This window comes from Callorhinchus milii, unplaced genomic scaffold (assembly GCF_018977255.1).
Source record: "Callorhinchus milii isolate IMCB2004 unplaced genomic scaffold, IMCB_Cmil_1.0 Scaffold35, whole genome shotgun sequence".
Classification (NCBI taxonomy): Eukaryota; Metazoa; Chordata; class Chondrichthyes; order Chimaeriformes; family Callorhinchidae; genus Callorhinchus; species Callorhinchus milii.
In genome coordinates, this window is record NW_024704776.1 from 440,365 (window position 1) to 456,005 (window position 15,641).

A 15,641-nucleotide genomic window follows, 5' to 3' on the forward strand; every position below is an offset into this window, starting at 1 on the left:
TCCTGCTCGACCTCTGACCCTATGCTGGTAAAGCACTCTGAGACGTTATCCTACATGAATGCGCTATGTAAATTCAAGTTGTTACTGTAGCTTCTAAAATTTCGCCCACAGAATACATAGTCAATTGACTTCACTGTATATTCTGTGAAAAGTTTTGAGACGTCTCAAAGATGTGATAAGGCGCTATATCAAATGCAAGGATTATTATAAATTAATGTAATGGTGGTGTGTGAAAAGATGATGTTAACTAAGATGTGTAAACTGTTTAAAAACAACACTGCAATTTCCTGTAACAAAAGACTGGCTGCAGGTGTGAACCTTTGACTGCAGTACAATGGATGAAACCAAAATTAGTCCAAAAATGTCAATATTGTTGTTGATGATCATACAGTAAAGAGTTTGTGTTGCTTCAAAGGATGGCGTTTGATCTCCAATTGGAGCTAAATTTGGAGTTCAAACTGCTATCCCATGAAGTGGAAAGCTACATTTTGCATATGAAATCTTCTGACTGGTTCAGGACTCGATTGCTTTTATTTACCAATTAGAAATTGTAGTGATTCTTAGGAGATTTAAACGTCTTAATTACCATGTTAAATGTGTTATAAACTTTGCAAATGTCACTCCCATATCCTGATCTTCTTTGCTTTCAAATTTATTTATATGTAAAAGTGGTAATATCATTTCACAATTAGATATACACAGATATCACTGAATTAATGCATTATACTGATGTGTGACAAGCACTGCTCATTGGAAATAGATAATCATATTGAAAATTATTCCCTTTCTTCATAGGGCACAGTAATGCAAAGTTAATAGTCACTGGACTCGTTCTTTGGTTTGAACACTTACAGGCTCAGATAACGTCAGTTAGTAATTAAATCAGTTATTTTTACCAGTAAGTCTTTTGAGCTTACATAAAAAGGATGAAGAAAAATAAAATGGAGATGTTTTAAACTGTGCCACATAATGTTAGCATTACACTTGGCAGAATTGTCTTTTGTGACAGTTTAAGGGGAAAACATTCTCTCTGGCAACTTCTCTGGAGGCAGCTGGTGAGATTTGAGTATCACTAAATCCCAAACTCACTGGGCAGTTCAGTAATATTATTTGTCATGCAGGATTTAGTATACAGGGTGCTTTCTATAAAGAATAACAATGGGAGGTATTCTGCCTTGTATGCTGTATGGAGTGAATGCATTGCTTTGGGGTGAACCCTGTTCTGCTCCATTTAATAAGCCTTCCAAATTTGTCCTAGTGCCCTTACAAATAAATGCAATGCAATTTTAAATTCTAAATAACATTACACTGTAAAGCTAAAATTACATTACACAGTTAAACTTGCAGTACATGTATTCATAAGTGCACAGGGACAAACTTGCTACATTTACAGAATAGAGTAGAACAGCGATCAGCTGAAAGCAACCGATATGCTATGTTGAGCCCAAAGTGCAAAATAATCCCCAATGTCTTGTGTAATTTATAAGGAGCAGCAAAGCATGCAAGTATCTATTAAATGCACAGGGTAATATGTACAAAACAGTGAGGTTTATTATATGCTCATGACAGAAAATAGTGGCTTTTTATTAAGTGCTTATAATACGATTTCCTATTGAAATAAGTAATGACAAGGTTGATATTTTTAGTGATTTAACATCTAATAAACTGTAGTATCAGTTTTAACCCTTTTGCTAATATGCATCTATAATTAGTTTTACCTTAAGAAGGCATTAAACTCATGTTCTGCTGTCTTCATATTTAATTCAGAAATTAGTCTTGCCATCAATCTTTTTTAAGCACCAGTTACAAAAGAATCATGATCCACTTTTGGAACGTTTCTTTCAATTGCAAACAATTTCTGTTTATTTTCCTTTGAATGTTTTTGGTTAAATGGTTGGTGAGTGCAGATGATATCATCGGGAAAACTGACTTGCAGTAGATTCTGAGTCCCACAATCTCAATAAAACAATAGCGTTTCACAACCGTGGACAATTTATTTATTTTTTTGCTCCTCAAGTCAAAGGGACTAGGGAATGTAGGACTTTTTTATTTTGAACACAGCCTGTGTCAGCATCAAGCGCTCTTTGGTCAAGCATATCACAGCTATTAGCAGAGTAAAGCTTCCATTAGTATACCCAATAATGTACCTCCAAACAATTCAAAAATGTTCTCCTTTGCACACTAGCAATGCACATGGGCATATTTGAGTGAGGTTGATGATGTAGTGCCAATGAGTGCAAATTTAAAAGTTGTTCTGTATTGCTTGCTCACCAGGAACTAGATTCATATTGTCCAACCTCATATTAGTGGGATTACAACAGCCAGGCAAAGAGTGGAGAGTTTAATAATATAGGAATGTAAAGCACCAGAAAAAGACCGTTGTGATCCATCTGGCAGGTCCAAAAGCTTTCAGCATTCATATTTTCATTCCATTAGTCTGATCTGGATTTGGATTTAAATCCAGATCCCAGAGGTGATCAAATATTCACTGAACCACCCATTCTCCGCCCAGGGCATTTTTTAAGTTTAAAAGACATTAACAATTTTAGCAAAGTAAAAGAAGAACAATAAGCAATAGAAGGAATTCATGTCAACCAAATCACAATGTCAGTCTCCAGATGATCTGAACTGGCTGGTGAAAGAGTTAATGAGCGGATTTTTAAAAAATTGTTTCAATCAAAAGATGTAAACATTAACCCTAGGACATTCCTTTGGTAAAATCAGAATCTGCTGGATTTTTTTTTATCTCCACCTCCTTTAAACAAATAATGTTTCAGGCTGCAGCTTGTATCCTAAGCCATGGGAATGAGAAATACTGAGTGAAGTTTTAAATTAGATACATTTTTATAACTTTTTTTATTTATATTAAAACAAACATTTCAGCTCGCGATTCTACCTGCTAATAATTTGAATTTGGCTGGCATCTCTCTGAAGCAAATCTTTCAGTAAGAAAATCACTTTGAGCGGCTCAGATCATGTCAAATTAATTTTAATGATTCAGTCACTAATCAAAGAGGACCAATGTTATTTTTCTGCCAATTTTACCATCCTGTAGCTTTTAGGTACAATTTCAGTGAATTGCCTCAATTCCGATGATAAAAGTCAACTGGCATCTCTGATGTGTGCTGGCTATTCTCTAGAGTATCAGCAAAGAAACCCTGTCTTATATAAAATCATATCCTGTTTGCAAACATCATATTCCCTCAGCTACCAGCTAATCTAGATACATTAACCCTAGCCAACCTAAGAGCCCATTTCTCATGCAATGTCATGGGTAGGACCCTTTTATATTTTTATGACCCTGTCAAAAAATAATATTTGCTGCCATTGGTGATGATTTGAATTGCCTCCTCTGAGCCGTGCAAAGGAGGAGAAGTCTGTTATCAATTTTGCTAAGCGTGCCTAGAGAATTGTGGATTGTTTAAGATCCAAGCTTTAAATGACAACAAACGCTGCAAAGTCTTTTGAAGCAGCGCAGCTGATGATGGCACCGTCATAAAAGTCAGTCAGTTTCTTATTGCGGCTTTTTTCTTGGTTGCGCCCATCAAGCAGATTAAAGGCTGTGATTATTAAAAAAGAATTGATACAGAGCGGGAGATCAGCAGGATCCCCAGTAGTTTGAACTATGCTGCTATACAAGATTTTTTTGAATAGCTCTATCAACTTATGCAGTTCTTTTATTCCACGGATCTATTTTAGTCTAGTGCAACCTAATTGATCAATTACAAAGTGGTGTCTACAACAAGCAAATCATTGGTGAAAATGTTTTGGTTTTCTAACAAATGATTTCATGTTCGTTGAAGCTCTAAGGATTTGAAAGCTTTTTCTCCTTCAGACGATGCATGGCTCTGTTTCAGCACAAACTGTGGCCTCTAATCTAGAAATTAGGGTTGTTACGATTTTGGCATCAGTAACCACTCTACAAATATTCAAGCTGCAGTTAGTACGTCTCAAACCCACAGGCAATGGAATGATTTGAAGTAGTCATAAATTGCTGTTATAGTGGCAATTGTGAATCATTTCAGCCACAAACCAATTCAGAAATCTTGCAACAATAATAGTCTTATATATGGTATTTACAGCATCACCAAATGACAGTTCTTTCCATTAACCTTAACATTAACAAGCTTTAGCAGCAGTAATATCTGCACAGAATGATGAAGCTACAGAAGATATATTTGAACTCTTGAAATATTCATTGCACCATTCCCTATTGTTAGTAACTTTAGCGTATTATATTACTCTTATTATAGGAGTTTGGTAAAACAATATGTAGAAGACAAAATGAATACCCTAGAAGTTTTATTATATCTTTTACTTCAGGATGAGTCACTAAGCTTTCTTTTATTGCTGTTGTAAGATATATAACAAGACAAATATTTCCACTAGTTTGTAAATCATCTGCACAATGACTGTTACTTCCTGTTTGGTGAGTGGTGAGGTCAACCCTCCAGTCCTACTTGAAAAAAAGTCTAGGAAAGCTTTACTTTACAACATGTTTTTTTGATCACTAAGACCAGGGGCTTCCTTAAGATTTAATGTAGGAGGATATTTGAAAAGACTAATAGAAGAGGCAGCACAAAGTGTCAAATGTAGGGTGCACAAGTGATGCCTTTTCCATCTGGGGGCTAAACATTCATGAATGCTGCTGAGTGACTCGCTGCGTAAGCAGTGTTTTGCTTGAGGAGTTGGGGGAATTCACCAGCTGGCAGGCTTTAATGAAAGGCTGACTAAGACTAATACAGTGCACAAAACGGGTAAAAAAAACTTTAGAACATCCAATAATAAAAGTTATACTTACTCCAAGACCCCCACAGGGGAGAGCAGCAAAGAAATTTTGCGTAACAGATCCTAGGTGAGCGAGGAAAAGAGTAATTAGAGATTCAATTACCATGCTTTGAGTTTTGTATTCTTTCAATTTGCCAAATTCTTGTCATAAGCGGAGGGCACGTAATGGGAGAACATGGAAGAGATGTAGAGGATACAAGAATCACTCTCACTCACAACAACAACAACAAAATTACATTTGTATAGTGCCTTTCACGTCAGGAGGATGTTCCAAGGCGCTGAAAAGTGTTTTGGACCCAAGCAGGGGTTTGTGATTGGGAAGGGTGAAGGGAGAGGGGGGTGAGCAGGGTGATTGAAAGCACGGTAGAAGAGGGGGTTTTGAGATGGATCTTGAAGGAGGCAAGGGAGGGGCCGAAGCGGTGGGACTGTGGGATGGAGTTCCAGAGGGTGGAGGCAGAGTGGCAGAAGGCCCACACACCAATAGTGGAGCGGGCGAGGTGAGGGACGTGAAACAGGCCAGAAGCCACTGAACAGAGGAAGCGGGCAGAATGGTAGGGGGTTAGGAGGTCGCAGAGGTAGTAGGCAGCAAGGCCATGGAGTGCTTTGAAGGTGAGGACCAGGATCTTGAACTGTATCCTCTGTGTGATGGGAAGCCAGTGGAGTCGGGCGAGGATGGGGTGATTGGGTCGTGGAGCCTGGTACAGGAGAAGACATGGGCTGCAGAGTTCTGGATGATCTGCAGCCTATGGGGAGAGGAGTTTGGGAGTACAACAAACAGTGAGTTTGCATAGTCAAGCCTCGATTTTATGAAAGCATGTATGAGGGTTTCAGTGGTCTGTGGTGTGAGACAGTGGTAGAGCCGGGCAATGTTGCGGGGTGGAGGAAGGCAGAGCGGGTCATGGTACAGATTTGGGATAAAAAGGATAGTTGATGGTCAAACAAGGCACCAAGGTTCTGGACTGGCTTAGTAAGGTGGAGTGAGCACCATGGATGGTGATGATGTCAGCGCCTGAGGTGTGGAGCTGCTGACAGGAGCTGATCAGGAGAGCCTCGGTCTTGTTGACGTTCAACTGAAGAAAGTTAGTTCTCATCCAGCACTTGATGTCTGACAGACATTCTGTCAGCACAGCAGTGATCCTGGAGTCAAGGGTGGAGGCAGAGAGGTACATTTGGGTGTCATCCACATACATGTGGAAGCTGACCCCATGTCTATGGATGATGTCACCAAGAGGGAGCATATAAATCTTGAAGAGGAGGGGACCGAGGACAGAGCCCTGAGGAATGTCGCAGGAGACACTGCGGGGGCTAGAGGACAAACCATTTGTGGAGATGTAGTGGAGGTGGTGAGAGAGTTATGATCTGAACCATTCAAGGACAGAGCCGTGAAGGTTGAGGTGAGAGGAGAGGCAGTGGATGAGGATAGAGTGGTCAATGGTATCGAAGGCAGCAGAGAGGTCAAGGAGGACGAGGAGGCAGAGGGAGCCCTGGTCGCAGATGGACGGAATGTAATTTGTCACTTTGACCAGGGCTGTTTCTGTGCAGCGGTCAGCACGGAAACCCGATTGGAGGGGTTCACGAAGGGAGTAGCAGGAGACGAAGTAGCAAAGCTTGAAGAGGAAAGGGAGGTTGGAGATGGTGTGGTAATTTAAGAGCAGGAATGGGCGTAGGGAGGCTTTTTTAAGGATAGGATTGATGAAGGACATTTTTAAAGGGGTGGGAACGGTACCAGTGAACAGGGAGAAGTTTATGAGGTCTGTGAGTAGAGGGGAAAGGAGGTGGAGCTGGGAGATAAGGAGAGAGGTAGGAATAAGGTCAAGAGAGCAAGTTTTGTGAGGGCTATAATGGTGGTGATAGAGGAGTGGGAGACAGGTTCAGAGGTGTGCAGGGAGGAATGGGTAGGGGTCGGGGTGTGAGGGGGAAATCGGAGGGGGTAGTAGATGGAAGGGCAAAGGCAGCTGAGTAGATCCCCTCGACTTTAATTCAAGGAAGTCCAGCATCGCCTCGCAGTTGGCATTCGAGGTGAGGATGGGTGAGGCATGAGAGGATGGACGGAGAAGCCGGTTGGTGATGGAGAAGAGGAGCCTGGGGTTGTCTTTGGCCTCCAAGGTTATCTTGGAGTAGACCGACGATTTACTGGAGTAGAGGGCAGAGTGGTAAGATTCGATAAAATTCAGCTAGATCTGCCAATGGACCGTTAAGTTCGATTTAAGGGAGGTGCATTCAGCGGCATGCACCTGTGCTTTAAGGGAACAGAGATGGCTGGTGTCCCATGGTGACTTTTGTGAATAGGAGACGATTCTGGAAGTGAGTGGAGCAAGGGAATCGAGAGTGGTGGAGAGGCAGCTGTGGAGAAGAGTGACCAAGGAGGATAGGTCATTGCAGGAGGAAGCCTAAAGTGGGAGGATTTCAGATGACTCCAAGTTAGCGGAGAGGGAGTGAGGGGGGGAGATTTTTTTCCAGGGGCGGTAGAAGATGGAGGAGGGTTGGGTTGCGGTGGGGAGAGGGATTGAGAACTTAAGGGAGATGAAGTAATGGTCTGAGATAACCTGACACAAAATGCACAAGAGTATTGTGTGTCAGGTTATCACAGAATATTCACTGTTTATTTCACGTTTACCCTTCGATTATCATGTTTAGGGTCGAAATTTTTTTTCTCAAAATTTGGAGAATTTTGTAAAATGATGCTTCTTTCTATGGAGGCTTACAGAATAGGGCAACAATGCTAACATTTGGGTTATGGTTTGGGTAATGTACGATACAGTACACAAATTGACTATGTGGGTGTTGCTATGCCCCAAGCTTTATATGCCATTTGATTTAGTCATTTAACAAGTCACTTTCAGGACATTAAATGAATCTGGGTACTTGATTTGTTAAGTAACATTTTTATATTGCCATAGATCTATGGCTGAAATTCCACTTGACATTATAAGTTAGTCAATGAGCAATTCTAATGGAAAAATTCCATTAGCAAGCATTATGGCCAAAGCCAAAGGAATTTCAACATACTAGATTACAACGAGCACGATCCCCAGTGTTAGAGAGAGAAACTATGAGGAACAGTTAGATACATAAGGCCTTTTCACTCTTGAAAATAAGTATCTCAAAGAGACTTTACAGTGGTGCATACAATGCTAAATAAGATTTAGAAATGAAACACAGAACCATACTTTTATATATTAAGGCAGCAGAGCAGTACAAGAGGGCAAAGGTTCAGGGTTGCAAAGGGCAATTTTAAGACAGGCCTCAGAAAGTATTTTTTTCCCCAGAAGGGTAAATAATATCTGGAACAGGTTACCAGGAAGGGTGGTTGAAGCCAGGATGCTGGACTTATTTAAGAAACAACTTGAGGCTGTCATGGGATGAGTATGATTGAAGGAAACAATCAAATGAATCAAAGGGACTTCATCTGAACCTTTCTTGTAATCTTGTGAAATCAAATCACTATACAATGAGTAAACACTCTATCACAGAATTGTAAATCTCAGTTATACTCAGAACTTTATATTATTGTAATTATGGTTTCTCAACTGGGTGCTAATTCTGAACATTGCTGTTGGAACTGTTTAAAAATCTTTCACTTTGTAATGTTGGTACTTAAACAGATTTTACAATTGCCCTTTGCTCAATTGACTCTTGACTAAAGAGCATGACTGGGGTCACCAGTCTATTACGAGAAATTCTTCCAGATACCAAGGGCTTTGTCATGACTGTTTGCCTTACCAATTGGATATGCCTTGTGTCAAAACACTCATTGACTTGGCAACCCTCGACCCCCAGGATATGCATGCATTCTTATTCACTTGCTCAGTTCAGTCATAAAGCCTATCTTGAACATTTTTTCCCTCATGCATGGAGGTACAGCCAAAGTAAATGTGAAGTTTACTTAGACTAAAATTATACTTGAGGGAGAATTCCACTTTCAACTTTTAACAGGGTTGATTGCTAGTCTGTCATATTGATTCTTTACTTCTGAAAGGTTTTGCTCTTGGTAGCAACATAAGAAAACAGGAACAGGAGGAGACCAATCAGCCCCTCAAGCCTGTTCCACCGATTTATCTTGGCAGACCTTTAATCTCAATGTTCCACCATTTTTACCATGCCCCTTGTTACCTTTACTAACCCAAGTATCTGTCCCTCTTTTAAACATTCTTATCGATTCCGCCTCTTTTTGGGACAGAGTATTTCATATTCTTTTAGCTATGATGTTAAACTGCAATATTTAATGGAGATCGAGTGCTGTGTTTATTTATAGGTGCATTAGACCAAATAAATACTGTATTTAACATGAATGAGTTACAATACTGACAATTGTTACTACCCAATAAAAGGGTCTAAATTGTGGTGACTTGTAACAAGTTTCCTAAATAACGGATCTGAGTCATCAATAGGGCTTCATCTGGTATCAGGAAACAATTACGCTGACTCACAGAAGTCTGCTCTGAAGCGATCTTCTTCTGGAATGTGAAAATTAAATGAATCGAGAATCAGTTCTATGTCTTAATATGATTTGTTGTATTGTTTGTTAGCCTTCAGCCAAAGTAAGAGCAAATAATGGAACATCATTCCTAAAAATGTGATAAATATGTTGGAAATCGTGACAACTCAACACACTTCTTCCCAAGTGCATTAAAGCTGTACATTGATAGATGACCATTGTGGAATGTGGTGTGCTCTCAGGAACCAAGATCACTAACCAAGCAGTTTCCTCGTGTCCAGCTTTTGCCTGTTGAGGGGATTGGTACCGAAGAGCAGTGAGTGATATTCAGAATGAATCATCTGTATTTCCTCCAAGGTGGCTTTTCGCCCTCGAATTCGCTAAAAGAAGACAAAATATGTGTAAATGTTTTCATGCCAACGTGAAGTCATTTGTAATTCTTACTCTCATTTTTCCCAGTTTTTCCTCCCTCTGATCCCGTAGGTACACACTCGTACGATTGGGAGTATGATTCTGGACTATGATTCCTCAAGAGTACTGGTTGTTTTCTGATATCTCATTCCACGTAGCACTCTCGGAGAGGGAAGGATGAAGCTCGGCTTGGAGGAAAATGGAGCTTGGCAAGGATGGGGGGTGGGGGTAGGGTAATACATCCTGGAGCGTCATGTGGTGAAACCTCCAGAGTGGAGAGCATTTGAAATGCGTGTCTTTGAGGTGTTTCGAGGTGTTTCTGCAGAAATGGGGGTGAGGAAAGGATGTTAAACAAGCTGTGTTACAGTGGTGAAAGAAGGCAGTCAAGGCTTTGGACCAATCATTGAGTCAACCTGATGCCACAGTTGCACACCACTTGGCTCAGCCTGAATGAGCTGACCAGTTGATGAAATCAGAGCCAGGGGCACAGAGGTGACGGAGAAACCCAAACGAAATAGATGACAACATGAAACCAACTAATGTAGTGTGACATTGGCTTCATGAGTGAAATTAATTTTAACCTTTGCCAATAATATGGTTAGAAAAAAGGGTAAACATTAAATCATTTTCAAAGAAATTTTCCAAATAGTAAGGAAGCCTTTTATATTTTGTTTTCCCCATTAAAGAATCAGATCTGACAGACAAAATTTGTTTTAATAAATGTTGGAAAACTCTTAGATTTTACAGTGATCAATTGTTACATCAACCAGTCTCGTTCACGGAATTAACCACTGCTGTAATACGCTCAAAAACAATATGCACCAAAATGTGAATGTTATAACTGTACAAAATACCACAGCCAAGTTCGAAACAGCAACAACATTGTTCAGAAATAAATAATTTAAAAATAGCACAGGCCTTTGGAACAAAATCATGTCACATTAATCAACAAAATAGTCATTTTTCCCAGTTTTTTCCAACATGCTACACTAAATGAGACTATTGTTATTGTTAATAATGTGAGTAAAATCTTTTTGTTTGAGTTGACAATCTGTCTCTTGTTCAGTCATCACATCTGATGAAAGTTTAGTTGATGGGGATTTCTGTTATAAACTCACTGTTATAGGCTTAAGTTCAAAATAGCTGAACTGGGGAGGGTAAAGTTAGTTAGGGTGTCTGCTCCTGATTACTATCCAGTGACCTTTCCTGGAATACGTGTGAAGTATGGATGTGAGGTGAGGATCAGGCCAGGTTGTAATGCCTAGACTCATAACTCGGAGATTGCTCCAGGTTATGAGTTGCCGTACGACATGAAGGATGCTATATAAATGCAAGCTGTTGTTGTTATAGTATTGCTGGCCACTGTGGAACTAAAAACCCCGCTGAAGTCAGAGCAAGTAAAATGGTCGAGCCTCTTTTGTATTAATTCTATTGAAATGCTCCACTTCTCTATGTATTATGGAACATCTTTTTATTTTACAATATTTTAAATCTGCAGATGAAATGTCAAGAGACTTTTGAATAACAATGACCACATTTCTCTTGTATTGTTCTCGTATTCCCTCAGGCTTCTCATTGTCAATTTGGCCCCTGTAATTCAAGAAATCTTTAATCTAGTCTTGGGAAGCATGCATTTGTGCTTCCTTGTCAGACACTGGTCTGAAAATAACTTTTGTATTTTAAAGTTACAAAGCATTCTTGGGGCTTGGAGTAAAAAAATTTAATCTTGCTTTATTTAAAAAAAAGATCAAATTCACGGTGAAAAGCCTGGGGATCAAACGACTTTCCCCAAGTTAGAGGGTGTTCAGTCCCAAACAAATCATTAAGGACTATTATTAGTTGATAGAGCATTACTTAATTGTACCTGGTGAGAATTAAGGAATTTAAATAATTTAGGAGTCCCGCACGTTAATAATAATAATTATTATAATAATCCTTACATTTGATGTCTCAAAATGTTTCACAGGATTTACTCTAACGTGGATTGACTGTGTATTTATAGGTGAATGCAGCAGGTAATTTTGTGCACAACACTGTCCCATAAACAGCCATGAAATGAGTGACCAATTGTATCTGGGGGATTGTTAGTCAGGACACCAGGAGAAACTCCCTTCTCTTTTCGAATAGTCGCACAAGATCATTAACATTCACCTGAACAAGCAGACGGGGTATTATTACCACTGGAAAGCAAGATGACATCAATTAACACCCACATTCCTACTTACTACTAGGTACACAGAGGCGTGTGGAGTAAGCAAACTTGCACTAAGGTTTTGTCCTGCCCGCGAATCAAACCCGAGTCCACATGCTTGCGTGTCGAGTGCTCTAACCAATGCACTACAGGACTCCACTTTTGGGTGGAAACAATCTATCAAAGAAATTGTACATAATTACAGTAGATAACAGTTCTTCCCTTAAAAACATTAAAGTGTAAGCACTGACACCTGGAAGAGTGTTTAAAAATCCCGAAATCTTTACCAGTGCTCTGAGGCATTGGTACACAGTTTGAGAATTTCTCATTTCAGCACGTGGAGACCAGAAACACTTCGTAGTGTAACCTTACCTCACAGTTGTTGAGCAATCCTGTTTCCTGAAGCCTGGACCAGATGCTCTGTACCCTGCCAGCATGCTCGGGGTGGTTGCTGAAGTTACCACAGATGCACTGGTGTTTAAGCATGATAGTATCATAGACCACTCCTGCAGCGGGACATCGACAAAAAGGACAAAGACAAGAAAAAAGTAGACAATTTTGAATCAAGCACAGACTGATTCAAAAAGCAAACAGATAACCACTGATGAGAGGTGCCTCTGCAGCTGAAGATTAACTACTTTGCTGCAGTGATAGTCAGAATTTTATTAAGTTTATGAAGTCGTCTACCCGTCACAGGAATTGGTGACGTGAGTTACAATGGGATTTTACCCATTATGAATGAATGCCACCAACATAGGAGTGAAATTCACTCAGATATTGGTGGCAATTGCTGGAATGATAAAATATGCAGTGTTTTATAATGAATTCATTAAACACAGTGAATATCACCCTATAGTTTCTGGAAAAAATGATTATCTCCTATTGAAATGAAGCACTTAAAATTATGCTGAAATAGTGTTGTTTCTGGCACTGTTTAAGATCAATCCAATTCTTTCAAGTCGATGGATTCTATTACATTAACAGCAGAACACAACAGGTAAATGTGCCATAGAAGTTAGTACCAATAAAAACAAATCTCAACCTTCAAACAAACTGAAACAGAAAATTTGTAATTCGGTTGCTAATACCACAGCCACATATCCTCTGTGATAAAGAAATCTGAAATTGAGAATCTTGTAGAAATTTCTGCATTTTCCAGCAATACTAACGTTGTAGCATTCTAAACGTCAGTTGAATGGCATCTTAAATGTTGGATTTGCAAGCTGGAAGTCATGATCGAGGCTAGTGTTTTACTTTCTGAATCTTTTTTGACTAAGGAAAGGCTAGAAAAGTCGAATAGAGCAGGAAAGCAAAGTGGCCCTTTTTGGTCTTCAGCAACTTTAGGATTCTAAAGTTGGCATTTTGGTGGTATTTATACATTTAAAATCATGAATTGAGAACCAGAACTAACACAACAAATCTATTTTGCAAATATCACATCTGGAGATCCCAATAGCGTGCTGTAGTTATTTCCTAGCAAGCAGGAACGCCTTACCAGGAGCATGGTTGAGGATGATTCTATATTAGCTTTCAAAAGGGAACTAAATATGTACCTGAAAAGGATTAAAGTACAGGCGTAAATGCAGATAAATTAGACTGAAAAGATTGCTCTTAAAATAAGAGCAAGCACAGATAAGTAAGGCCTTCTTTAGTGTTGTAAATTTCTATGGTTCTAAGCTCCGTCTTGGGAGTCCTGACACATGTGGAACGTCAAGAGAGGTCCACCTGATCTCATCCTTACAGAATAGCCACTCTACAGTCTTCCCATCACAGAATCATGCTGCTTTTAAAAATAAGCCCTGGTCTTAACCATCCTTTCTGATAACTTATTACAGTTCTTAACTTAGCTTTGGGAAAATGAATACATCCTTGTGTCTATCCTAGAATTGCCTTTTACAACCCTAAACCGATGTTCTCTTGATCTGCTGTCTCAGTGCATCTGAAAGTATTGTTCTGGATTTACTTTCTCAATCCTTCTTTTCAGAACAAAAATGATATCTTGATAAAGGTCCCCCTTTGAGAGTGAAACTTCTCCTTTAAAGACTAAGTTACTTAAAACAATTATGAGTTTGGATCTGAACCACACTCCTCAAATTTGGAAGGTCAGAAGAAAGACATATGCACACACACGCGCACAAATTCAACAATTTAGGTGAGGCTAGCAGAAGAGAGCATCAGACTATTCAGGAACAACATGCCTTGGATGGATTCCTAGGCCTATTTGATCACCAAGGAAACATAAGCCTCACAAACAGATAGACCTCTACCAATAAACAAATGGGTGGACAGACTCAAGAGAACCACAGTTGCAATATGTACCTCACAGGCAGAGACAATGGGCCAAACCAGAGATGAGACAGAGTTGGACAGAGACATTAATACAAAATGAAGCCATATTGAAGTATTAATAAAAAGAACACATACCTCCAGGAACTCCATTTCAGCCACTGACACAGGATGCAAAATTACATCGAAATGTACGAATGTTTGGCAATACACAGGTGCAGAATGGGTAAATGGAGCAAATCATGCCACAATACATGCACACATTCCTATTTTATTGAATGAAACATGCAATACGATTATTTTCCCCTAAACTGGCCAAATAGTTATTTTAGGTAACCATTCCCTCAGCACATCCTCTGTAATGAAAAGATATCTGAAATGGAGAATCATAAGGACTCTATAGCTATCTTTAAATTAATTAACCAAATGAGAACAGCCACAGATCGTATTTGGGATCTTCCAAGCTTACTTGGTTTCATACTGGTCACTAGTTTTGACAACTGAAACATCGCTCTTATCCTTAAAAAACCCTCCCTGCACCCTTCTCTAATCCGTAACTATCGCCTCATCTCCAACCTCCCCTTCCTCTCCAAGGTCCTGGAACGAGTTGTTGCTTCTCAGCTTCGCTCCTTCCTCTCCCGCCACTCCCTTCTCGAACCGCTCCAATCGGGCTTCTGTGCCACTCACAGCACAGAAAGGGCCCTGGTCAAAGTGACAAATGACATTCATGTCCATCTGCAACCAGGGCTCCCTCAGCCTCCTTGTCGTCCTTGACCTCTCTACTGCTTTTGACAATGTTGACCACTCTATCTTCAACCACCGCCTCTCCTCTCACCTCAACCACCACGGCGCTGTCCTTGACTGGTTCAGATTGTACCTCTCACACCGCCTGCACTTCATCTCCTCAAACTGCTTCTCCTCTAGCACCCGGACCATCTCGCGTGGCTTTACTCAGGGCTCTGTCCTTGGTCCCCTCCTCTTCAATATCTATATGCTCCCTCTTGGTGACATCATCCACAGACATGGGGTCAACTTCCAGATCTATGCGGATGACCACCCAACTCTACCTCTCTGCCTCCACCCTGGACTCCAGGACCACTGCTGTGCTGACAGAATGTCTGTCTGTTAGACATCAAGTCCTGGATGAGAGCTAACTTTCTTCAGTTGAAAGTCAACAAGACCGAGGCTCTCCTGATTGGCTCCCGACAGCACCTCCTCACCTCAGGCGCTAACAGCATCACCATCCATGGTTGCACACTCCACCTTACTAAGCCAATCCGGAACCTTAGGGTCTTGTTTGACCCTCAACTATCCTTTCTACCCCACATCTGCGCCATGACCCGCTCTGCTTTCCCCCACCTCCGCAACATCGTCCAGCTCCAACACTGTCTCACACCGCAGGCCGCCAAAACCCTCATACACGCTTTCATTACATCGAGGCTTGACTATGCAAACTCATTGCTTGTCGGCCTTCCCAACTCCTCCCTCCACAGGCTGCAGATGATCCAGAACTCTGCAGCCCGTGTC

General features: G+C 40.5%; 1 protein-coding gene across 1 annotated transcript in view; it reads right to left on the bottom strand.

The window, feature by feature from the left end:
* Positions 1-15,641, bottom strand: part of LOC103182627 (histone deacetylase 9) — a 317,211-nt gene that overhangs the window by 69,175 nt on the left and 232,395 nt on the right. The window contains exons 15-17 of the mRNA XM_007899699.2: positions 12,201-12,334; positions 9,486-9,606; positions 4,802-4,851 (exon numbers count right to left, since the gene is read on the bottom strand). Coding sequence (XP_007897890.2) covers positions 4,802-4,851; positions 9,486-9,606; positions 12,201-12,334 — 305 coding nt within the window. The remainder of the gene's footprint in view (positions 1-4,801; positions 4,852-9,485; positions 9,607-12,200; positions 12,335-15,641) is intronic.